Source organism: Dunckerocampus dactyliophorus, chromosome 13, assembly GCF_027744805.1.
Source record: "Dunckerocampus dactyliophorus isolate RoL2022-P2 chromosome 13, RoL_Ddac_1.1, whole genome shotgun sequence".
NCBI classification, from domain to species: Eukaryota; Metazoa; Chordata; class Actinopteri; order Syngnathiformes; family Syngnathidae; genus Dunckerocampus; species Dunckerocampus dactyliophorus.
Window position 1 is genome coordinate 27,522,190 of NC_072831.1, and position 25,356 is coordinate 27,547,545.

General features: G+C 40.8%; 1 protein-coding gene across 3 annotated transcripts; it reads right to left on the reverse strand.

Annotated features, from left to right (window-relative positions):
• Positions 1–243: 243 nt before the first annotated feature.
• LOC129192885 (phospholipid phosphatase 2-like) lies at positions 244–25,347 on the reverse strand. 3 transcript variants are annotated; one of them, XM_054797304.1, is made up of 13 exons: positions 25,210–25,347; positions 25,059–25,116; positions 23,271–23,380; positions 23,137–23,201; positions 23,000–23,057; positions 22,331–22,457; positions 22,108–22,258; positions 20,095–20,166; positions 2,642–2,793; positions 2,306–2,568; positions 1,790–1,847; positions 1,438–1,614; positions 244–393 (listed from the first exon to the last, which is right to left on the reverse strand). In XM_054797304.1, exons 3-13 carry the CDS (start codon positions 23,330–23,332, stop codon positions 244–246), a joined length of 1,335 nt encoding a protein of 444 aa, XP_054653279.1. In that variant the 5' UTR covers positions 23,333–23,380; positions 25,059–25,116; positions 25,210–25,347. The 3 variants fall into 3 exon arrangements, with proteins under 3 accessions (XP_054653279.1, XP_054653281.1, XP_054653280.1); XM_054797306.1 differs by lacking the exons at positions 22,108–22,258; positions 22,331–22,457; positions 23,000–23,057; ... (2 more) ...; positions 25,059–25,116; positions 25,210–25,347 and adding an exon at positions 20,275–20,789; XM_054797305.1 differs by lacking the exons at positions 22,108–22,258; positions 22,331–22,457; positions 23,000–23,057; ... (2 more) ...; positions 25,059–25,116; positions 25,210–25,347 and adding an exon at positions 20,275–20,788 and having other exon boundaries at positions 20,095–20,195.
• Between the last annotated feature and the right edge of the window lie 9 nt (positions 25,348–25,356).

Here is a 25,356-nt window from a genome sequence, read left to right on the forward strand (position 1 = left end):
AGCAACATTCTTACAGTAACAAAATGATTTGAAAGAGATTTTCCATCAGGTCACAGCATCAATCCTTGTCTAAAACAAAATGATAAAAAACAAACAAACAAAAAAAACACATTGCACACATTTGACATTGTTTCAACACACAAATGAAATGTGGTCTTGAAGTTGGTGTTGCTGGGGGTGTAAGAGTTCCAGCTAGTGGTTATGGACATGATCCTTTTTTCTGTGGGGGAGGGGTAAAGGAGTTCATACAGGCGCTGAGTAGTTGTAGTGGTTTCCGCGTTGAGAGTCGGGCGGCTGCGGGCTGGGTTTACGCTCCAGGTGTTCGCTCTCGGCCGGATCTGTCCGCGTGCAAGGTGGCGGGCGCTGCTTGAAGAAGTCGGACACGTATTTGACCTAGAAGATGAAAAAGAAGCAACATGTCCAATCACAATGTGGCCTGGGAATGCCTCCGGACGAAGCAGCCGGGTAGAGGGAAACCTGGGCTTCTCTTCTTAGGCTGCTGCCCCCGCGACCCGACCTCAAAGAAGCAGTGGAAGGACATGGAGCTTTTTCCATATTTAAAATACATTTCCAATCACGGTGGCCACTGAACTAAACATTGCACAGCTTGACTTGACATTCTTATACTAGGATATATACTGTAGAGTGTCCTTCACTCTATTGCGGGTTTTCACAAAGTAATTAACAGATGATTGCTGTTTCGTGGTTGAATATGGCTTTTTTTAAGAAAATGTTTCCTTATTCCCGGTGTAAATTAAGCATTTTCCATCATAAAAATGGCCAAGTGAAGTAACTAAAAGAACTAAAATAAAAGACAGAAGAAGCATTCCAATTGCAATTGTAATAATGTAGTATCCTACATTGGCCACTAGGTGTCGGTGTTCGGTGAGACAAGGGCCAGACGTGATCGCCAGAAAAGGAATTAATTTACTGCGACACACACAAACACGAGTTTTATTTAGATCTTAAAGGGCTTATTTATGTCTACTATATTGGGTAATAGGAGTGTTAAGGCATGTAAAGCTGCCATTACAATACATTGATGAGACAACAGCCACCACAGCAAAAAACAAGGAACTGCTAATGTGTGAGTATATGTTATCTTATTTATGTCTGTCTTATTTTCTCTGATTATATCCACTGTATTGGGTAACACCAATGTAAAGGCGACTATAGCGGTTTTATTTCATGCCTAGAGGGCTCTAATTATGTTAAAACCCTATTTAGATCATGAACAGGCTGCCATAACTACAAAAATACTCAGCAGAAATTCACTTATCACTGTCGATACACACACACACACACACACACACACACACACACACACACACACACACACACAGTTGCCCCTATTTATTTATTAAACAAGAATGGAGAATGTAGGAAAATCCTCCGTGATAATGCCACAAACAGTGCAGACATGTCTGCGGTACTCACAGTGAGCACAGCTATGAGCGCCCCCTGCAGGAGCCCCACCAGCACGTCACTCCAGTGGTGCTTGTAGTCGGAGACGCGTGTGTAGCCCACGAAGAGGGAAAAGGCCACCAGGAAGAACTGGATGGTGGGTCGAACAAGCCGCGTCCATTTGCCTTGCATGCGGGCCTGCACGTACAGCTACACACACACACACAACTATTACACATTACCATCTCCTGCACATGTATAAAAAAAAATACAAGTGTGCAGCATATAGACTGTCGGTGTGGAGAGTGTACAGCATGTGTGTGGTATGCCACAATAATGTTACGGACGTTGTTTATTTTGACTCGTGTTTGTGGTAAAAACTCACCGATAGAAAGAGCATGCAGTACATCCCGAAGGACGAGTGGCCCGAGTAGAAGGACAACCTGAGGAGCACGAAACAGCAACATTAATCCACTCATTCTTCTGCATGATTTTGTAATAAATATTTTATTATTATTATATAATCATTTTATATAATTAATTTTAATAATTTTTTTACACATTTTGTATTTTAAATATTTTCATAAAATGTATATATTTTAATTAATCTCACTGCTGTTGGTGCAACACATCTAACTGGAGCTACATTCTTGCAATATAATCAATATACAATATAATTATTATTATTTATGTATTTATTTACTAAATTCCGTTTTATTTTGTCTAAAAAAAAATGGTTGAAATATCACAGCAAACCGTAGCAAAATCCAGATGCAACAGCAATGCAACATTGCCCCCTAGTGGCTGTGAGCCACACAGCAATGACACCAGATCGCATAAGTAAGGGACGAGCAGACATCAGCATTACAGGCGGAGGAGGCGGAGTGCCGAGTCAACCCACCTGGACTCGGTGACGTTGCGCAGGTTGCCGGTACAGTTGATTTGCAGCACGTATCCGCTGCAGCTGACGGGGGCGCACACGGCTAAGAAGTTAGGCCGCGGTCGCCCGATTGTGAACTTGGCCAGGTCGGTAAGCGACTGGCTGATGGCGGCCCCGAACAGGAAGGTGCCCACCACTTTGTAGAGGGCCGACAGGTACTGGTTGAACTGGGAGTTGGAGTGCAGACGCTTGGTGTGTACCAGGTAGGCCTCTCCAGTGGTGATCTTTGCAGGGAGAAATGCTTAGACCTGCCAAGCCAATGGAGAAGGTAATGAAGAAGAGCAAGAGGGTACTCACGATGACTATGGAGCTGGTGATGGTGACGGCGGCCATTGCTCCATGGGAGATGGTGTCCCTCCTGTATGGGTAGCTGATGCTCTCGTCATCGCAGTAGATTCCTCTCTGGTACGGACTGAACCTCAGCGTCAAGATGGCCGAGGGCAGAGCCGCTGAGGGAAGAAGACAACAACGCATTTCTAGATGTAGACGCTGCAAAAACACCAAAACACCTGTCAAAGATCCTCTACATCCAGCGTAATCAACCTTTCTGAGGTTATTGTCATTTACCATTTTTTTAAAAAAAGAAAAGACAACATCCAGAGATAAGATGTTAACAGGGTGGGTTGATGGTTCCTTTTCTTTGAATTAAAAAACAACTTCTCCCCAAACACAACATACGAGTGGTTTACTGTGTTAGCATGGAGGCGACAAGTGACATGATCGCCTGCTCCCAACTTTGACTCCAATATGACGCCAGAGCCATTATTTTGAAAATGTATATGCTACGATTGCGTCTGACCCCTGTTCTATATGACAGGAACGCTCTGCTGTCTTTACAGAACTAATGCAAAAACACTGGTCAAAGATTCTCTATTATGACAGGAGCGCTGTGTTTTTAAGGACCTACTGCAAAAGAAACGCTCGTCAAATATCCTCTATAATATAGAGGATATTTGACGAGCGTTTCTTTATAGAGTCTATATGACAGGAGCCCTCTGCTGTTTTTAAGGACCTACTGCAAAAAAGTGCAAGTGAAAGATTTTCAATATGACAAGGACCAACTGCAAACAGCGAGTCAAAGATCCTCAATATGACAAGAACGCTTTGCTGTTTTCAGGACATACTGCAAAAACACAAGTCAAAGATCCTCAATATGCTATGAAAAAAAACCTAAATATGACAAGAACTTTGCTGTTTTTAAAAAGGACCTACTGCAAAAACACTAGTCAAAGATTCTCAATATGACAAAATCTCCTTGCCGTTTTCAAGAACATATTGCAAAAATGTTAGTCAAAAATCATCTACATGACAAGAACACTTCGTTGTTTTTCAGGACCTACAGCAAAAACACTAGTCAAAAGATCCTCAATATGACAAACATTCTTCTGTTTTTAAGAGCCTACTGCAAAAACGTGAGTCAAAGATCATCTATATGATAAGAACACTACTGTTTTTAAGAACCTACTGCAAAAAAGGCTGGTCAAAAATTGTCAATATCACCAGAACTCTTTTTTTTTCCCAGGACGTAGAGCAAAAACCCTCGTGACAGATCCTCGACGTGACAAGAATGCTCTGCTGTCTTTCCCGTAATTATAACTTTATATCTTTCAAAACAATGTATTTTTCTTTATTTCAACGGTGTTACCAAAATGAGATTTTTCCTCATTTTACAAGTTTATTCTCATAAAATTGCAACTTTTTTTCTCATTAGAAATGTTTTTTTCCTCTTAATACTTTGACTTTACTCTGGTCACATTTCTGCTGTGGATTTTTTCTGTATAATTTTCCAAATATTTCAACTTTCTTTCTAATATTTTGACTTTATTCCCATCTTTATTATAAATTTTCCCCCAACCTAAGTTTCCAAAAATTACAACTTTAGTCATTGTTTTTGGCTTTAAAAAAAAAAAATCTAACTTTTTTCTTTAATATTACAACTTCATGCTACTAAAATGACATTTTTCCTCATACTATTACTTTATTCTTGTCAAATTTTCCTTGCTAGATTACAACTCTTCTCTTAATATTTTGACCTTTGATAGATTTTTCCCCATTTTTGCTGCTGCTGTTTTTTTTTAGTTTCCTTGTTAAATTACATTTTTAGACTGCTGCGGGCCGATAAAATCACAGGCGCGGGCCGTAAATGGCCCCCGGGCCGCAGTTTGAACACCACTGGTATATGGCATGTTATAATGTGTTTTTCCATGACAATGGTTGATGCAGGTCGTGACACGGTGCTTGTATGCAGCATGTTAAAAGATCTGCGGGTCCATCCTGAGGGCGGCTGAACAACACAATGAAACGCTGATCAGGAAACAGCTAAAAACACACTAAAAACTCCACTCGACGCCGCTTGAATCAAACGTGTCATCGGTGGAGCTCAGCAGTCAAAGCTTCACCTCTTCAGGTCACATGAGAAAGCGTCTGTTGCCATAGCAGAGAAAGATGCAGTTCCAACCTTTAACCTCATCAGCGAGGAGGATTAAATGAGGCAGTGCTTGCTTATTTGAAAAGATTTGTGCAGTCCTGCATGCAAAAAAGCTCGGTGGACAAACAGGTAGGAAAGTGGAAAATAATGGTGGCCAACACTTAAAATTTAAGAAGGGGGGAGGGGGATATAAAGCTGTCTCTTAAATCTGGCCAGAACAATAGTCCACAATTCAAATGACTTTTCCTGTTTTTCCATGAAGTGGTCACTGGGCTGCCAAAGCTAATAAGCGGGAAGAATGGATGGTTTGCTTAGGCAGGAGTTGAACATTTATGAAGTACGAGAGTGGCAGATTGCTTCTTTCCTCCAGAGTATGTGACCGGCGCGCTGGCAGAAAGAAAGCGCTTGGAAAACACAGCCCAAAGAAAGGCCATAATTCCGACATGATGTCACAGTGAATAAGCCAGACGTGAAGGCCACAGGTGTGTACATTTAGAATACAACTCTTCAGAATAGCGAAGTATTCAGGTGGAACATTTGGAAAATTGGCCTTGTTGGGTAAACCGTAAACCACTGTCTGTGTTACCGTGAAGCAGAAGTAAACCACAGTGTGTTCCTTATGCTGCATAGTGCTAACAAAACAGACTGTTTTATGCTGCTCAGCACGGGACGAGGATATGTATTCTACATTAGGGGATACATTTTCGTTACTACAAAGTACAGTAGTCCCTTGCTACATCGCCATTCCAACATCGTGTCCTCACTCTGTCATGTTTTGGTTTTATTTTTTTACTAATTAATGAATGACCGCTGTTTTGTGGTTGAATATGGCCTCCTATTAGTAAAAGAATATGCATATTTAAGCAAACTGTACTTATTCTTGGCCTAAATTATGCATTTTCAAGCATAAAAAAGAACTAACTAAAATACAAATATAAGGCAGACGGTGAATGTAGTATTCCACATTGGCCAATAGGTGTCAGTAACTGTTCGGTGAGACAGACACCAGACGTGATCGCCAGGACAGGCGTTTATTGCACGTTTAAATGATCTCACACAGCCACAATAATAATAATAAACAAGCTAAAACTATACTCTGAACCTCCCACACCACCCATCTGTCCGACTGCAACTAAGGTCCCCTAGGGCAGTGGACCCCAACCCCCGGGCCGCATAGAAAGAAAAAATAATTTCCATTATTTTATTTTTTTTATGTTTTATTTTGAAAAGTGGACGGATTCTCTGTTACATCCGTCTCACTTGACGCATGTCCATTGTGCGTGTGCTAACTTTATCTCATGCCGCACAGATAGACTACTACTGTTTTTTTTAACGATTTTCCTTTGATCTCATATTTGGCGTCAAATGCTGATACTATGTGGGAATGCATAAAGGTACATTTCGATGGCTTATTGAGTGCTAATGTGCACATTAGTGATACTAGTGCACTGCCTTTTACCACACATGTCAAACAGCCATGTAATAATCTTTCTGGAAAAACTTGGCTGGAACTGGTGGATGGTGGGTCGGCATTCATTTTGTGCTTTTAATTTGATGTTATTCATGTCTTAGTTTTACACAATACATAAAAAATAAGATAAATTAGATTGCTATAATGTTGCTATAATGTGGTTGGGGACCACTGACCTAGGGAACACATTTACTGTGACACACACAAGCAGGAGTTTTATTTACATCTTCAAAGGCTTATTTACTCTTATTAGGTCTACTATATTGGGTAATACGAGTGTAAATACATTACAATACACTGATGAGGCAGTAGCCACCGCAGGAAGTACGCTATCCAGAAAAAAAACAAGGAACTGGTCACACGTGAGTCTAGGTCACCTTATGTATATGTCTTATTTTCTCTGATTATATCTGCTATACTGGGTAATAGAAGTGGAAAGGTGACCATACTGCAGGGTTATTTCATGTCTCAAGGGCTCTAATAATGTTAAAAACCATATTTGAAAGATCATAAACAGGTTTTCTATGCCATAACGACGAAAATATTCAATTTATTCATATTTGAATCCTACTCTATGTAAATTGACTTTAGAGGTCTGGGACCAATTAACCGCAACAAACGAGGGACGGCTGTACACTCCGTACGGGAATCATCTTGTTAACTTTTTTTACACTAATGTGACCATAAATGAAACGTTGCAATGCAACTTATTTCTGGCGCTGACGCTACCCATTTACCATTGTTTTTTAACACATTGTAGTGGGACTGAATGGGAGCTTGTCATTGCAACTCTGTACAGTAGATGGCATCGTAACGCTGCTTGTTAACACACCTCATACACACCTGGCCTGCCAGAGAGTATTAAAAACGTAGCAGGAGGGATCAGTGTTGACAACTCAGTTACTTTGCCACCTCTACACTTTGTTTTTCAAAAAAAAAAAAATCTCAAGCCCCACCTCCATCTAAAAGCACTACCAGGCGGCTCCGTCCTGCTTGTGACCAAAAAAAAACAAAACACAAAAAGAAGCAACAGGAAGACATTTGTATTTCCAAACATTTCTAAAACGGCCAATTATGCAGATTAGCAAATGACATCATCTAGAACCCCACCAATACATTGCAGTCCTGTGGGAAACACTGACCTTGTCCTTAAAGAGTTTATTTTTACACTTGTGTGAAAGTTGGAAAGAATGTTAAAATCTGATAAAGCGTCCATGATGGCCAGAGTTTGACCCTGGCATGGATATATTCGATTTTCCATCATTTCCTGTGAGAAAATTGGTACACGTTCTTATTATGGTGGGCTACAAACAAACTTAAAATACTTTTTTTTTTTTTAAGTTGCTCCCTGCTGGACATCAGTTGCCTCCTTTTAAGTGTTAAAAAAAACAAACGTATGAACTTGTAATTTCCCTGATTTGAGATGATTTTAGATAAGGAAATCTCCCACCCACAAACTTGCGTCCATTATTCCAGCAGGTCGAGCGTGTGCGGCTTTGAAGGGCGGCCCGGCTACTGTTTACTCTGCAGGGTGCAAGCATAACATTGCGATAAGCTTGCGTGACAGAGGTCTGATGGCTGCATGGTTCCAGCAAGGAGAGAGTTGGCCAACGCTGTGCAACGGCCCTCATAAACAAGCAGCGGCACGGTGACCACACTGACCGCACAATGAGCGAGGAAGTCCAGTCCTCTTCGTATCAGACATGCTCCAAAAAAAAAAAAAAAAAAAAAAAAAAAACTGAGATCAAAAACCATGGAGTTTTATCGGAGGTCTGCAAAGCCTGCCGTGTTTTTGTTGGACTGGTTGGTGTGCTGGTTGAGAGAAGACGCATATTCAAAACGTCAATTGCTCTTTAGTGGAAAACAGACACACAAACCCAACACAAATGAGCGTTACATTCACTCACAACTTTTACTAGTAAAACTGAAGTTCTTTCGGAAAGCGCTTTCTTAAGCAAACAAGTGAATGTTTTGCCTATTTTACTTCCATAGCATCTTGGCTCACTGTAAGCATACCTAGCCTAGCTTATCAAACTTAGTTGAACACATTATTACTTTGCTTTGGGGTAAATTTAGCTCATTTTTGCTTAACTTACCTCACCTTCACTTGTCTTAATGCCACCTATCTCAGCCCTCTTTAGCCTAATGTAGAATACATATCTTAGTGTGCCTTGGACCACCCCAACTTTAATTTTGCTTAGTTTAGCTTGGGGTGTCTAAAGTGCAGGCCTGGGGCCATATGCGGCCTGCGACACATTATAAAAACATAATTAAACAAGAAACCTAAAAAAAATTACAGGAAAAATGTAAAAAATCTTGAGTAATTTTACAAGAATAAAGTCAAAATATTCAGAGGGAAAAAGTTGCAAGCTAACAAGAAAAAAAGCCGCAATTTCACAACAATAAGTAATATGAGGCAAAATAATGTAATTTTAATAGCATAAAGTCAAAATATTAAGTCATAATATTAGAAACAAAACAATAAAATGATACTACTCAGGTTATGTACACAACTATTGAGTATATATGTGTACCTATCTTTATTGTAGGTAGGATTGCAAGGTTTACAGTTTTTCTTTCTGTGTAAATATCCCATGTTGCAACGCAGAAACCAGCAACTTATATGCACTGTAATTTCCGGACTATAGAGTGCACTGATATATATAGTAAGCCGCATTCACAAAATTATTTTATAGAGAAAAAAAGATTTGTGCACATATAGGTCGCACCCGTCAATAAGCCGCAGGTGTCCATGTCGTAACATGGGATATTTAGTACGCAACAAGATGTTACACAGAAAGATTGTTTTAACTTTTGATTGAATAAATGCTTTTTCCAAACAGTGCAATTAATAGTGCAGAATTTATAGTCGAGGTTGTATGTTTAAGAGGTAGATCATTTTGACTTCTAACTTGCATGCTGAAAGCGTGTGCACCCCAGATATACAGTATTCATGTACATTAATACTCATTTATAAATATACGAAATACATCCTGCATGTTCTCTATGTTTATAGTAGGCGATAGCTCTGTGGGACTTTCGTTTTAAAAGAAGCTCACAGGCTGAAAAGGTTCGGGCACCCCTGTATTACATAAAGTTGTGTTTGTTTCTTTCACGGAACGTCTTACACCCGAAGAAGAGTTTGCACTGCCAGTTTTTCTTGTAACGACACAAAGGGCAGACAAGAAAGATAAAAACCCAGGGAAAGTATTGTTTCATGCTTTCCCAATCCCCCCCCAGATTCCACTTTGGAAAAATAAACAAGCTGGAATTTGGGATCAGACACACAAGTACAACTTCCTGCTGACCTTTGAACCGACAGGAAGTGGAAAGTGTTCCTGTTATTCAGGCCTCAAACATTTTAGCGCTGGAGATGGAAACCAGGTAAAGCCGAGGAGGGCCGCGTTGGAGGAGATGGACATTTGTTTGAGGTCTGGAAGTCCAGTCTCGACACCCAACCGAGACTTTTGTGCCGCTTGTTGCCTCGTGGGGAATCGCGACGGGTGTTTGGGCGTCACACTGGGGTGTTACAGCAGGAGCTCGAAAAGCAACATCTCGCCTCACTTGGAGGATTTTCTTTTGCTTTGCTCTTGCAGACAAACTGACGTCTTTACCTGTAATTATCAAGATGGACGTGTCCGCTAACCACAAAAAGCCAAAAGTTTTTTTAGTTGGCAGGATTACACAAAAACTAACAATTCGGGACAACTGTGCAGTGAAATTTTCACTTTTTGCCATTGCAGTCCGCTTACATCATCATGCAGATCAGTGACATTCTGTGTCCGTCGCTATGAGTGGGGAAACCAAACCGGGGTTATTCGTGTTCATTTTGGGAGGCAAAATAGTTATTGGAAATTAAACCGCCCGACTTCCTGTGATGCCTGGTAGTGGGGGATGTTTTTACTGGAACCATCTTCCATCTTTGTGTTGAATTTAACCCTGTCATTACTAGTTTGGTCATGTTGACACACTCCTAATATTGTAAGAAAATAGTACACAGTCTAAGAAGGCTAGTTGGTTTTCTTTAGTGTCCTCGCGAGTAAATTTGATATTGGTGTCCACCGCATTGATGTGATCTGTGAAAGACTGAATTTCTTGTTTTTTGATTATGACAAAGGTGTCATCCACGTATCTAAACCAGTGCCTTGGTTTTGTCCCTGAGAAGGATGTGAGAGCCTGTTTCTCCATCTCTTCCATGTACAGATTCGCCACTATGGGTGAGACTGGTGAGCCCATAGCACAACCATGAATTTGTCTGTAGAATTTCCCTCTAAACTGAAAATATGTGGTGTTAAGGCAAATTTCCAGTAATTGGCAGATGTGGTCAGCACTAAGTTTTGTTCTCCGATGCAGAGTTGAGTCCTCGAGCAGTCTCTTCCTCACCACCGAGACTGCTGCTGAGGTGGGGACAGATGTGAAAAGTGAAGTCACATCATAAGACACCAAAGTTTCCTCTGGCTCCAATCTGAGGTCTTTGATGCTCGCCACAAACCCTTTTGTGTTCTCTATATGATGATCAGTGTTGCCTACCAATGGGGATAAGACTGTTTTTACATATTTCGCTACATTGTACGTGGTAGAGTCAATGCTACAGACAATGGGTCTGAGGGGAAACCCTTCCTTGTGGATTTTTCTTAGACTGCAAGGTAATTATAGGAAAGGACAGACAGCTACTTACAGAGGTCTTTAGAAAGGCCACACACACTGACCAATACCTGCTTTTTGAATCAAACCATCCACTACAACACAAACTAGGGGTTATTAGGACCCTCCAACATAGAGCGGAACAAATACCAACTAGTGCTGAGGGAAAGAAAAAGGAGACACAACATGTCCAGAGAGCGCTCTCAACCTGTGGGTACCCACGGTGGGCTTTTAACAAATGTCAAAAGAAGAGAGTAGGGAAAGAAACCCAAAAGCCCACAGAAGCAAAAAGGAGAGGAGTGGTAGTCCCTTATGTAGCGGGGGTCTCCGAAAAACTCCAGAGGATCTTATGGCAACACAAAATTCCTACCTATTTCAAACCAGTAAATACCCTGAGACAAAAATTAGTGCATCCTAAAGACAAGGCTCCAAACCAGAAACAGAGCAATGTGGTCTATTCCATCCACTGTAAAGATGAGGAATGCAAAGAGCACTACATTGGGGAAACTAAGCAAATGCTCCAAAAAAGGCTTTATCAACATCGCAGGGACAATGCTAGTGGTCCTCAATCAGCAGTACATCTACACCTGAAAGCTACCAATCACTCTTTTCAGGACAGCGAGGTAAAGATTTTGGCCAAAGAAAACAGATGGTTTGAAAGAGGAGTAAAGGAAGCTATTTTTGTCAAACAACAGAACCCATCATTGAATCGGAATGGTGGTTTGAGGTTCAATTTGGACCCTGTGTTCAGCAGGTTACTGAGACCAAAACCCACAGCTCTTAGTCTTGCAAATGAGGTGAAGGCAGGGCCGAGCCAGAACAATAGATGCTAACAAGCCAGTATCAGAGTCGTTCATACCCAATTCAGGGAGCGACACTTCCCTTTTATCGTAGGTGTGAATAACAGGATAGGATTATACCACTGCTCCGCCCAGGCTTAGTGTAACGAACCAATAGGAGGAGGGTGTTGGCACACCAATTCCGCCCACTCTTACTGTATTTAAGGCCTAAGCTACCAGCACTTATTAGTTTGCTGACGAAGCTCTTCGGATGAGGAGCGAAACGTCCGACACCTTCTACACAGAAGTACAGATGACGTCTCAAGAAGCCTTTTCCTCAGTGAAAGGAGAAGTGTGTCAACATGAGGTAAAAATGTTAAAAAAAAAAAAAAAAAGTTTGACCTTTTAGGTGTCAAAAGGCAAAAGAAAGAGACACACCCTGCAAAGCTGCAAACATGCTAGAATTAAAAAAAAAAAAAAAAACAGTCTTCACAAACAGAATTATCTCAGAAAAAAGGTTAAAACTTTTCGTGTCTTACACAAACGGAAAGGCTCAGGCAAAAACCTACACGGTAACGCGCACGCATGCACACGATGGGAACTAATAACTATGTTCTTGACCCCACAATTTAAGTCCACAAAACATCCACACTTTCTCTTCAGCATTTCACTTTCATTTTCACATGGGAATATCACGTAGCAAAAGTCAATAGTTCCCACTTTACTCTTGACACATATTTGGCACATACCGACTGTGTGTGTGTGTGTGTGTGTGTGTGTGTGTGTGTGACATTTAAACTACAAAATGCCACATAAATAACATTCCGCAGTGACATGTAGCAGCTGTCAAACACAGAGTGACTTAACATACTGATATTTTCAATTAGTTTCCATATTTGTATTGTCTTTGTTGTTTAAAGCCATCATCCTGCTGTAGCGTAAATGAAATGCTAGTTGCAAAGTACATTTTCCTGTGTCTGCCTTCTAGAACATGCGGTGGCGAGTTCAAGGTCATGGCACCATAAGAGAGAAGATTAATGGAAACTGGCTGGTATTTGCTTTAAGGGTAGCTGACCTTCACCTCCAACGTTTCACGCTCTGGACAACAAGCCGGTATTCTACCACATGTGCATCACTCAGCATCTTTGGGATGGACAAGTTCTCAAAATAAAGAAATGCAGTTAGTGCCTGCCCCGGTTAGCCTGTTTTTCAGTTAACATCAAAAATGTACACCAACATTTTGCCTTGGTTTACATACATTCCGGTTAGCGTACAATGTGGTGCGCATCTTGTGTTATTAATACACTGTGTGAGTCCAACTATGTTCTTCATGTTTTGTTTTTTTTTTATCACAAAACGATTCTAACAAAGAAGCTAGCTTGCTACGGAAGTCATCTATGTAGCCTGCTGTAATGTCATCGGCAGCTGACTCAAAAATCTCAGCACACAACACGTTTTTATAGTTTTACATGCACAGAACAATTCTAAATGTATGTAAATGATGAATGAAAGGGATGAATGAACATCTAAGGTTACTTTTACCTTCACTGACGACGTGATTCTTGATGTGAATGTGCCCAAAGACACCACACAGACACCACGAGTTAGTTCTTAAATCCAATTCAATTCATTTGTGTTTTTCATCTTCTTTATAAAAATGCTGGCACTTGAATTTTCAGTGGCTCCATTTTGGGTTACCAAGCTGAGAAACACTATTGAATTCAATAAATAAAACAGGAAGGTGGCATCTGTGTGGCGTCTCGCTGCCACATTGTCATTCACATCAAGAATCACATCTTCGTTGAATGTAAAAGTAACTTTAAATGTTTCATTTATGCCTTTCATTTGTTTATATGTATTTATATGCATTTGGAAATGTTTGCTGCATGTAAAACTATAAAAATGTTTTTTGCGTTAAAATTTTTGGCTTTCTGGAACGGATTAATTGGATTAATATGATTTCTTATAGGAAAAATTGATTCAGTTAGCATCCGTTTTGGTTAGAGTCCGTCCTTCAAGAACGAATTAATGATGCTAACCAAGGTTCCACTGTACTGACTCGTGAAAAGCAGCAACACAGAATAAAATATGATATACACTGCCTTTTGTACATTCCCTGGCTTCACTAATTAGTACAGACACAAAGGCTGCACGATTCTGCAAAAAAGTGCGAATCACGTTTTTTTTTTCTTAGATTGCGATTCACTCACCCACCCGACAGTCCATTCCTCCACCTAAAGACAAGTCGATTAATTAATGTAATCGTTCCTCCCACGAGCTGATGAATCATAGCCGGCCAGGACAGCGGGGCCAACTCAACCTGGCCGGCGAGGCTCACTGGTGAATGCGGGAGATTGAGGAATAGGTGTCGGCTGTCATGCCAACCTGGCCCCGATACAACTATCTCACTTCCAATACAATATCGATATTGCAGCCTTGAAAATCAACCGTTACCGATATCAGCACGAATCATACATACTTTAAGTACTTATTTTCTAGTGTGGAATGTTAGGAAAGGCTTGACCGAGTGATATTACTCAACAAACAGAAAGCAATAGTCGGCAGCACTCAGCATGACAACAAGTCAGTTTTCTAATTCTTTGTGGATGTTTCAGAGGGCGTTGGTTGTTTTGAGGGGCGGGGGTTGTTTTGTGAGGATACTCGTGCTGTTTTTTGTGGTGCTGCTTCGGTTGAGCGATGGGGTTAGTCGTGTTCAACTTGTGCATGGCAGGTTTTACACGTCTTTTTTGAACTTCCACGTCGCTCCTGCTCCTAGCACACGTTGTTTTTGTGATCACATGCGCTGGAGCGAAGCCTTGAACGCAGGCCGATATAATACTCCTTTTTGTTGTTGTTGCTAATATCAATATTGGATCGGGACACCCTAAATGCCAATGACAGTGCAGCATGAGTCCTTGAGTCAAATTTCAATATTTGTTATGTAGCTCATCAAGTATTTTTTTTTTTTTTAATTGGCAACATTTAAAAATTAAATTGCATGTTAGTGTGGGCCAAGCCCGGACTTTTTTTTTGTATAGCCCTACCGGACACAAAGAAAGGACCTGGCAACTCACCCTTTGGACCCCAGGTTTGAACTGCTGTGTATTCATTTGCATGTAGCCACCATGTAAATGTGGAACAAACAACATGTGACCCACAGGCTGTTTCTTCATGGGACTTTCTGTCAACAACATGTAAACACTACAGTGTTTCCCACTACAATATCAGGGCCATTCCACAGTTGGAAGCTCGACTACAATATATTGGAAATCAAATATCAGAACAAGTAAAGTGCACCATCACTCGTGTGTGTGTGTGTGTGTGTGTGTGTGTGCATGTGTGTTGTGGAGTTTCAACTATCCTCACAAAAGCCCCACCCGCAAAAAAGGTGTGTGTGTGTGTGTGTGTGTGTTTTAGAGATACAGCTGGAATGTGCTGAATGTCCACATTGGAGCTAAACTCTCAATCCGTGTTTTATTTTGCCCTCTTCCCCTCTGCAGTCAAATGTCCATCCTGTCATTATGTGTTACCTCCTCTGTAGGCGCACACACACGCTAACAACACTACATCTCTAATTCCACACAAAGCACACCAAACTACCTGCTAATCACTTCCTGATGGAGACTTGAAGGTCCACTATTATGCAAAAGTAACTTTTTCATGACGCTCTAACAGTACGGTGTCCCTAGAGACTGTTTAAAACAGGGGTGTCCAAAGTGCGGCTGAGGGCCATTTACGGTTTGTGACTGTTTTTTTTATGGGCCCCTGGCACATTCTAAAAATACAAAAAGACTTTTTTTTTTTTAAACAACGGAAAAAATAGCAATAATTTTAGGACAATAAAAACAAAATACAACGAGAATAAAGTCATATTAACAGCAATATTATAGAAATACTAAAGACTCAAGTATGTAACAAAAAAAGCTTGTAATATTATAAGAAACAAACAAAACAAAGAATCAAGTTGCAATTTTAGGATAATTAGGTTGGGTAAAAGTCTCAATTTTACGATAAATCAAATGTTATGAGAATAAAGACATAATATCACAAGAAAAAATGTATCAGAAGAAATTTGAAATATTTGTAAGAATAAAAAAGGGAGAACGAGCAAAAAAAAAGTGTAAAGTGGATAAAGGAGAAAAAAATTCATCCTAATGATACTTTGTTACCAATAACACAAAGCTGAGATGAAGGCTGCTTTTTCTACAACTACAAGAAATGTCTCAGTATATCTGCATGGGTTGGTTTAAAAAGAAAAAAAATGTAAAAGTGGCCCCCGCAGCTTTTGATTTTTCAATCTGCGGCCCTTGATGCAAAAGTTTGGACACCCCAGGTTTAGAAGCACCAACTGTGAGGAAAAAAAATCACCTTTCTGCACTTCTGAGAGAAGATGCGCTCAGACGCTCATTTTTTTCTTCCTTGACGGAAAAACCTCCTTCCTCACGGACATGATACTGCATCTGACCTGACCCGAGCTGGATGAGTCCGCCCTGTGCATAAGCCCACCACTTTGTAAAAAAAAATAAATAAAATAAAAGGCTTCACTGCACATCTTAAAATAAGGCCTCTGCCAACTATCTGCCAGTCAGCTACAGACACGGGCGCTGTAGACATTTTGTTTTTCTTCCTAGCATGATGTTGCTGTTAAAGCGTGAGTGTAATGTTAGCTGCGCTAGTGTTGCTAACGTTTGTGTCCTCCTGTACCACTCCTTAATGCGACCATGTTGTATGTGATACATGGCTTCTGTTACGCCGAACAAGAGTTACAGTACATACAAAAAGTGGCTTATATAACACACTCCTGATCAAAATAGTTGAAAAATTGCAATAATTTACATTTTGCACTGTTGGATCTTAAGGAGGTTCTACATAGAGCTTAAAAATGCCAAAACAAGAAAGTGTGTTGACTTGTGTTTGTGTGACACCATGGGTGAGGTAGTTTTCTGGATGGCTGCATGTGGAAAGCTACTTAAACCATCAAAAGGTTGCCTCAGATTGACTGACTCTGACTACCTGCGAGTCATGTTGCTCGCTTGTATGTTAAAAGTTTCAATTAAATACTTTGGAAGCAACTGGTGGGACGGATTCAAACGCTGAGCGGGCCAGATGTGGCCCCTGGGCCGTAGTTTGCCCACCACTGCTCGAGAAGAAGTCCTTTGTCAGGTGAGCATGTGAAGTGCAGTGTTGTCCTGTTGAAAAAGCCAGTCATTACCACACAGACGAGGGCCTTCAGTCATGAGGGACGCCCCCCGCAACATCTCCACACAACCAGCTGCCGTTTGACGCCCCTGCACAACCTGAAGCTGCATTGTTCCACTGAAGGATCATGATGGCGCCCCTCCCCTGTGTCCTTTGGAAAACATCTCAGGTGGGATCTCCTTGTCATGCCAGTGACGTTGGAAGCCATCAGGACCGTCAAGGTTCCATTTTTCCTTAGAGAAAAAAAAACTTTCTTCCACCTTTCAATGTCCCATGTTTGGTGCTCTCACGCAAATTCCAAATGAACAATTTTGTGGCATTGAAAGAGACGAGGCCTTTGAAGATGTTTTGTGTCCTTAATAGCCTTCTCTCATAGATGCCGTCTGATGGTTATTGGACTGCACTCGGCACCAGTAACAACCGTCATTTGGGCCAAGGATGATCCCGTGTCTTGACGGATAGCCAATGGGATCCTCTGGCTCTGGGCCGGTGACATTTTTTTGGGTCTACCACTTGACTTTTTTGTTTCATAACCCTCAGGATCTTTGAATAAGTTTCAAATGACTGTCATATTGCCTCCAACTTCAGCAGCAATGGTGTGCTGTGAGAGGCCTTGCTTATGTAGCTCAACAATCCCACCGTGCTCAAGAGAGGCTTTTTTTGCCGTTGCCATCAAGAGATCATGTCAGTGTGAATACCTGACACAAAATGGCATTCAATCCACACTTTTTTAAAGGCCTTTAAAGGCTGTGGTCTTAAAAGTTGTTTGTGTCACACTCCTGTAGCACTTCTTGGAGACACACACCAACAAACAGTTCATTACCATTAAAAAGGTACAGACACAGAGCGGCGTGTTCCCAGTCGGACCTACTAAAAACATTTTTAAAAACTGTCCAAACACTACCAGAACACTCCTGTGGGACCTGAGATTTCTTTAAAATGGTTGAAAAATACTACTGTATAATATGGGACATTTCACTGAGCAACCAGACACGCACACATCCAAGACGGGACCGGCTGATGGCTAAATGGACGAGCAAGGTGTTGACAGTGTGCAAAGAGGGGGTCGAAAAAGCTGAGAATGGTCATTATCATTCCTCGCTGTCCGTCAACAGGGGCATAAATGCACACACAAGGTTCCGCCATAAGGTAAAGAACCACCAAAGTCTTCAGACTATTTATGAAAAAGATCCTTGTTGGCAATCTGTCTTTCACACCACATTCCAAGCTTTCAGAGTCTTGTATCTCAAACCATCTCCTCACCTGAAGCCTCTGCGAGGGATGAGGTGGCACAAACACCTGGAAGATGTCAATTCTGACGGGTTCTAATGTCATCGCCGGAGACCCGGGCAAGCTGCGACAGGCTGTTTTGTTCGCCGTACAGTTACATACACACAAACGCCTGGTCGGGAGTTTGTGTAAGAGACACTGAACTGTGTCAGAGAGGGGAAAGACCACACTCTAAGACGAGCGTACAGAGAGAAAAACATGCGGAAAAATGAATGTTAGTCAGCATTTTCCATAATTTGGTTTGATACTACAGATGGATACTGTAATCAATTAGTCGGTTCATTATTTTATCAAAAACTCTGACAATCATGTGGAATTTATTGACATTAATCACTAGTTAAGTTATTAGGGCCAAATAGATTGCAGTACTTAGCCTCAGCCAGGAGAGGCGCTGTTCATTCAGTCTCCACTAGTTTGGACTCTAAAAGGCTGACTGCGTATGTGTTCTTCAAAAACAAATTTCGCAAAGCAATATATACAATATAAGAATGAATCGATTGATTGGTTGGTTATTTTCCTGCAGTACTTGACTACAGTCAACAGAGGTGCTGTTGGTTCAGTCTCGAGTTTAAACTCTGTATTTGTCGATATATTTATTTATATGTACGTATATATTGAACATGCTGGACATGTGCATTCAAAATTAGAGAAGCTCAAATTAAGTTCCCCTTGTAAAGTTTATACAATAGTGCATTTTAGGTTGATCCTAAAATACAAGAATTCATCGATTATTGGTTGGTTATTTTCCCGCAGGACTCGTCTGGAGCTGGCAGAGGTGCTGATGATTCAGCCTCAACGAGTTTGTACTGCGTTAGTGTCGACTATTCTCAAAATAAAAAAAACAAGTAGAAATTGATTGATTGGTTGGTTGTTTATTTTCCCCATTTTTACTGGTTTGGTCATGTAGCTTTTTAATTTTTTTTTCATTATTATTGGACTCAACTACTTTGCTACCTAAAAAAAAAAAGCTGTTATACGACTGCATTTTTACAGACCAGGAGTGTCCAAAATGTGCCCCGGGGGCCATTTTTGGCCAGCAGTTCTTTTTTTTTTTTCTTTTAAATTGACTCTCGGCATATTGTAAAAATTAATAAATGTTTATGACAGAGTATATTTTAAGATATTAGACTAATTTGTTCTGTCACCTGTAACACAAAGCTGAGATGTGGATGTTTTACTCAGATAGCTTAGCATATATTGGCCTACAATGGATTGGTTTTAACATCTTCAATGTACAAAATGTATCAAAGTGACCTCCCCCATCCGTTATGTGGCTCTCGGTGGACACCCCGGTACTTAAAATGCAAAGAACACTGCTTAGTATTTCTAACATAGAAATATACTGTACACATCGATTTGTTGGCTGCTTATTTCCCCCATCGTCAATCAAGGATTGAAGAGATCTTATTGGGTCAGTAAAATATTGCAAGATATTTTTTATCAAGCATCAAACAGGCCTTTTTTGTCATGTTTGTTGTATGTAGAAAGGAGCAAAATTCTTAACAGTCCCAGAAAACTACTCTAATGAGTGCTAACATTTTTAGTTGGTGCATCAATACAGATTTAGTAATGAGCCGGTTTTAAAAGCCAGAATAGATTTTTTAGAATCGATAGCACTAGTGTGTTTGTGTGTGCGTGAGTCTGTCGGCAACACATGACCCTGCAGCATTCTTTCTGCCTGTGTTGGAAAACACTGTGGCCTGTTTGAACAAGATAGCAACCAAAGATGACTTTCAGTGCCGTAACAAGGAGTAAAACTACTATCTGCAATTGCATGTTTTCTGGTCTGCCTGCATGGTGGAACTTGTTGAAAGTGCGTCGCAGCTTACGAGTCTGATATATGTATAAACCATGTGCTTTGTGTTGAGCAACCACATGCTTCGCATTGCTTCATTTTTCTATCGCTTGTTTATACTATTAAGAAGTTAGAACAACTCACCAATGAAGGTGGAAAGAATGTCCACCACGACCAGAAGCATTTTCTTGCCTTGCTCTGTCATATTTCCCCTCACTGTCATGGAAGAAATGTCCTTGAACAGCCTTAAAACAGACACAAACGTCATGTTTACCACGAAGCGATAACGCCCGGGTATGAGGTTCCCCTTTGTCTGTGACGTACCTGTCGTCTTGTGACCGCTGGAAAAACTTCCAAGGTGAGCAGCACCGGTGTGTAGGAGGTGACGGTCTCTGTTTACGCACCGGCCGGGAGAGCGCGTTTTTGCGCACTGCTGGCCCACCAGTAGCGGATTACGAGAGGAGGGTTTGGCCTCGGAACTACGACCTCCCCCAAGGTAGACACTGCCTCTCACTACGTTACCCGTCCTCTTAATTCAGGTGGAACATCAAAAATGAACATGTATTTACCTTAACGTCACAACTCTTACAAGTCTGCCTTTTTTTTTTAAACAGGTTAACTTGTAGGTAGTGACGGCGATTGTTAGCTAGGTGACATTGTTATAACTACTTTTGTTGCTCGACAAATCAGTTCACAAAATGTAGTCAAGTATGTAACATTAACTCTCACGGTGTCCATTAAGGTTGTTTAATATTATTTTACTACTTTCGTAGCTCGCTTGCGCGTAACAAGTTTCAAAAGAGGCGTCCATCTTGTTTTTACCACCACGTACTTGTGTGTTCCAGGTGTGTGAAAGACGTCACTACGGAGCATCTACTTCCGGTTTTAATCACGTGATTTTATTTTGCGTCTTGGCGGGGAATAATGATCTTGGACGGCAACATTTATTTAAATGTCCGACTTCAACCTCAACAAATATGTGACATTTGTTGCAGTTAATGTGATTCGGTCAAATATTAATAAATATATTACTACAGTATAATAAACATCAACTGTGTCCTTTAATGTTGTTTTGTTAAATTATTTGACCTGTTAACGAGCTACCTAACACGCAGAAAAGTATTTATGAAGATGCAGCCATCATATTTTTTTCCCGTTACCGGTGTTTACCTTTGATTCCTTAGGCATGTGTCACCAGGGAAATTAAGTTTCCAGCAGCAGCACCCAATGCAGTAATAACAGCAGCAAAGCACAATATGTAAAAAAAAAACAAAAAACTAATAAAATAGAACAACAACTATGGAAATACAATGTAAAAATATTCAAGGAAAAAGCCAAATTATTGCACATTGTCCAGTTACACTACTACTGTGTATGTTTTAATGACATGGTTGTTTACATCTAAAAGGCAAAGTGTCATTTCAAACAGTGAGAGATGCAAATATCAAATATAATATTAGATTTGAAGACGCTACTCTGCATGTTTGGCTTTGAGAGCATTAAAGTACTACAAATTATTGGTCATTTACGACAACAATAAATGTTTAATGTAAAAATGACACTGAGGGGTACACCTGCACCTACACTTAAATAATTACTAACATTAAGAAAATTATATTTATTTTATATTAATAAATATGATTAGCACACTTTAAAAAAAAAAACAACTACTTAGAGCTACACTTGTGGGGCACTGGTAGACAAAGCTGCTGTATCCGAGGCGAGGGGTCTACAGAGCGGGCCGCTCGGCTAACCGTGTACGGGTCATAGCCCTCAAAGAGAGCCTTCCTCTGCTTTGGACTGGACAGCGCCACAAGCCTCTGACTGGCAATGCAGGTTCTGGCCGCTCGGGACACGGGCCAGCACACTGGACGCCCGGCCTCGTGTTTGGGGTGTTCACGCTTGGGGGCTTTATGATAAAAATATCACAAAAAGATCTGTTAGTTTGGCTTGGTTAAGTTTATGTAATAAAAATGAAATCTGCAATTAAATGTAAGGGCGTACACAATGTAATGGGAATGGGGTGAATTTCTCTTGGAGGTCAACAAAGTATCTACAGTATCTACAGCCACATCTAATGCACGGCAGGCATCCTCCAGTAGTTCATGATTCTGTTATGTTGAGCAAAACAAACTACATGCACAACAGTGCACTTACTGGCAAGAAGCTCGATGTGTGCTGAAGCTTTCCTGGGCATCTTGGGGACACCAAGTTGGAATTCATGACCCCCAACAGAAGGCCGCGTCTTTGGTCGGGCGAGCTGGCAAATCCGAGGGGTGGCGACCGCAGTCTGCGTTGCTCTCCTCAGCTGAACGACACATTTGAAGCTCCAGATTTTTACATTCCTTCTTGGGAATTCTACAAGAGTGGCGTTACTCACAGGGATGGGCAGTGGGAAGGCCGGCTGCCAGGCGGAAGTGGGGGCCCGGGGCTGGGCGAGCCGACACAGCCGCTCCGACGCTACGGCCCTGAGAGCTGCATCACTCACTTGCCACATGGGGGAACGCCTGGAGAGTACAGTATTTATATTTATTATTTTTCCCTGTAGTTTTTTTTATTACACTTTGTTAAAAAATATATATATATATTTTTAATTTTTGGCTTTTTTTTTTTAAATCAGTTACCTGCATTCTTATAATGTATTGCTTGACACTGCTTATTTATTGCTTATTGATAATTATCTTTTTTCCTTAATTTTAATTTTTAAAAAATTATATGATACGAATTATATTAAGAAAAAAAGTTACTTAAGTAAAACAAAAGCCTTGTAATTCAACAATTTTTGGGGCACTATTTTGTATAATTTCCAAATTTAACTTCCATTCATAAAGTCCTAAAAACATGCAAAAACAACATAGTTTGGATCAAGTCTGGTGTTGAAATAAAGATTTTGTTGCCAATTGTTATGTTTCTAAATGTACAGCACCAGTCAAACGTTTGGACACACTTTTTGTAATGCTAATGAATGCGATAGTGTATCCAATTGTTGACTAGGCTATGGGTTAAGGTTAAGGCAGCATACAGTACACAAATGTGTTTTTTCATTTACGTGAGTTGAGCGTAGAACTTTTTACTTCTGCACAGTTCAGCCCAGCGAGGCGTTAACTCTGTGAACACAACATTAAATAAATAATAGCAGAGCTGCTGCATTTTATTTATATATATTTAAATATGTGACAGATGTACCAGTCTCAGTGGGAAGTTTGGTCCTCTGCAGGGGAGGAGATTTGTCCAGCCAGTAAACAGAACGACTGTGGGCCAGCAAGCAGGAGACGATTAAGAGATAAAGAGACAGACGTGGGTCAGTCATTCAGGCATACCGGTCTGGATATTGGAGTCGGTTGAGTTTGGGCTGAGCTAGCTGCTGGATGCGAGCTGTCATGGTAAGGATGGAGGCTGCAGCACTCTGTTCAAACAAAGTCTCGACAGCCTACAGGGGAAAAAAAAAAAAAGACAAAACACTCACAAGGTTAGGCTTCTATTCTATATTCAAGTTGAGATTTTATTTGAAATGTTTTTAATTGGTAAAGAGAAATTTCACATTGAAGTAAATTACAGTTAGAATTCACTAAGAAACAATAAGTAAAACAGCAGTTATAGTCAGGTTGATTTTTTAGTTGTTGCAGACAGAGAGAAAATGTGAAATGTTGCAAAAAACTGATACATTTTAAAAAAAATCAGTTTTTAAAAAATGATTTCAAGACTTTTAAAAAATATACAAATATATTTATTAATAGTAGCCCTCATTCCAATGTTTTAAAAATGTGTGAAAAAAAATCATAATTAAAATACACTTAATGCTAAATTTTTGTGTTTCCAGGTTGGTTATTGGTTGCTTAGCAATTATACAGGAGTGTCACAAGACACCCAACTCGCAAGACAAGACAATGCGCGTGATTGGGTCCATGAGAACGAGACGAGGTGAGGCGAGGCGAGATTTTAACAATTTTAAGAAAAGTACAATGGAAAAAAATATGACTGGACATCCATCCATTTTCCATGCCGCTTGTCCTAAGGTTGCGGGGGTATGCTGGAGCCTCTCTCTGCTGCCCCCGCCAGCCAAACTATTTAATCGCATCGAGGGAAAGGCTTCTTGAGACGTCATCTGTACTTCTGTGAAGAATGTGTCGGATGTTTCGCTCCTCATCCTGCGCACTTCGGATGAGGAGCGAAACGTCCGACACCTTCTTCACATAAGTACAGATGACGTCTCAAGAAGCCTTTCCCTCGATGGACAACTCCTGTAAGACTGAGAGCCTACACAGACGTACTTAATCGCATCACAAAACAATGCAGGTGCTTTTTAAAATGTTCCTTATCCCACAAATTGGCGCTAAACAATATTATTGTCAACAAATGTTTGCAGCATTTCTGTAAATGCTGGCTGTTCAACTGCATTAAGAGCAGCAATTATTTTGCGATGACTTTCTGTGAGCGCACACAATTTTGCGCAGTTTCGTTTGTATTTACTTTGCTGACCAAATGTCTGAGTGCGTTGGGATCTGGGTCGGGTAAATATGGTTGAGATGAACAAGTTCGTTTTGCTGCCTTTTATGTTGCTACCGCTTTTGAAGAAATTTGGCACACTGGCTTGTTGGTGTTGATTGACTCACCTTGCTCATTAATGATATTCCCACATGGGGGCCGTGGCATTCGGCCTTGAGTCTTTTTCCCCTCGTAACTTCTACTACTTTACCTTGCATTGCGCCTCACGAAGCTCCACTCTTTTGCTGTGTGTATGCTAGCATCCCCACCTCATCCCCGCAGCGACAAAGCAACTGTACGACTGACAAGAGGGCTCACTCTGTTTGCCGTCATTCTATGACGCTGAACCAATGCACAGAGTGAACGCTCTTCCTGCCTGTTTGGAGGCGAGAGACGAGGCAAACAGACACGCATGCACACGGCAATATACAGAGGCCGGAAAAATTATCAAATTCATTTTTATTTATCATATGATTACTTATCGCACACGTTTTTTTCTGAACAGAAATCTCATCATGCTTTAATCTTGTGACACCTCTACAATTATACAATAACTGCCGAGAATAAGTCATGGTTTTGCCAATATAGCAATAAAACCGTATTTAGTAGATTCACAATACAACCTGCCAAAAACGCTCCCATGTGTGAAGTCTATTCCAGCAGGATGGAGATGGCTTCCTCCTGTCCCGATGCAGAGAACAGTATAACTAATATATTCCTCAAGGATAAATGCATCTTGCACTTAAGGTTCCAAATAAGTGAAGCTGTGTTTACCTGTCAGTCAGGTGCAGTCTGCTGGTTGCTAAGGTATCAGATGGCCCACCTGTGGAGGGGAGGGGGGGAAAGGAGATAACGGCACAGAGAACCACAGACGAGTTCCATACAGCATGACAGAATGGGCCTCCTTCAAAAACAGACAAC

What these genes read in the sequence shown, in the direction of transcription:
- LOC129192885 (XM_054797304.1), bottom strand. Translation starts at nt 23,332, where the DNA reads ATGACAGCTCGCATCCAGCAGCTAGCTCAGCCCAAACTCAACCGACTC. An exon ending in ACACATCGAGCTTCTTGCCA is followed by an intron (nt 20,167 to 22,107) that starts GTAAGTGCACTG and finishes CTTCCATGACAG; the next exon opens with TGAGGGGAAATATGACAGAG. An exon ending in ACTGCATGCTCTTTCTATCG is followed by an intron (nt 1,615 to 1,789) that starts GTGAGTTTTTAC and finishes GTGTGTGTGTAG; the next exon opens with CTGTACGTGCAGGCCCGCAT.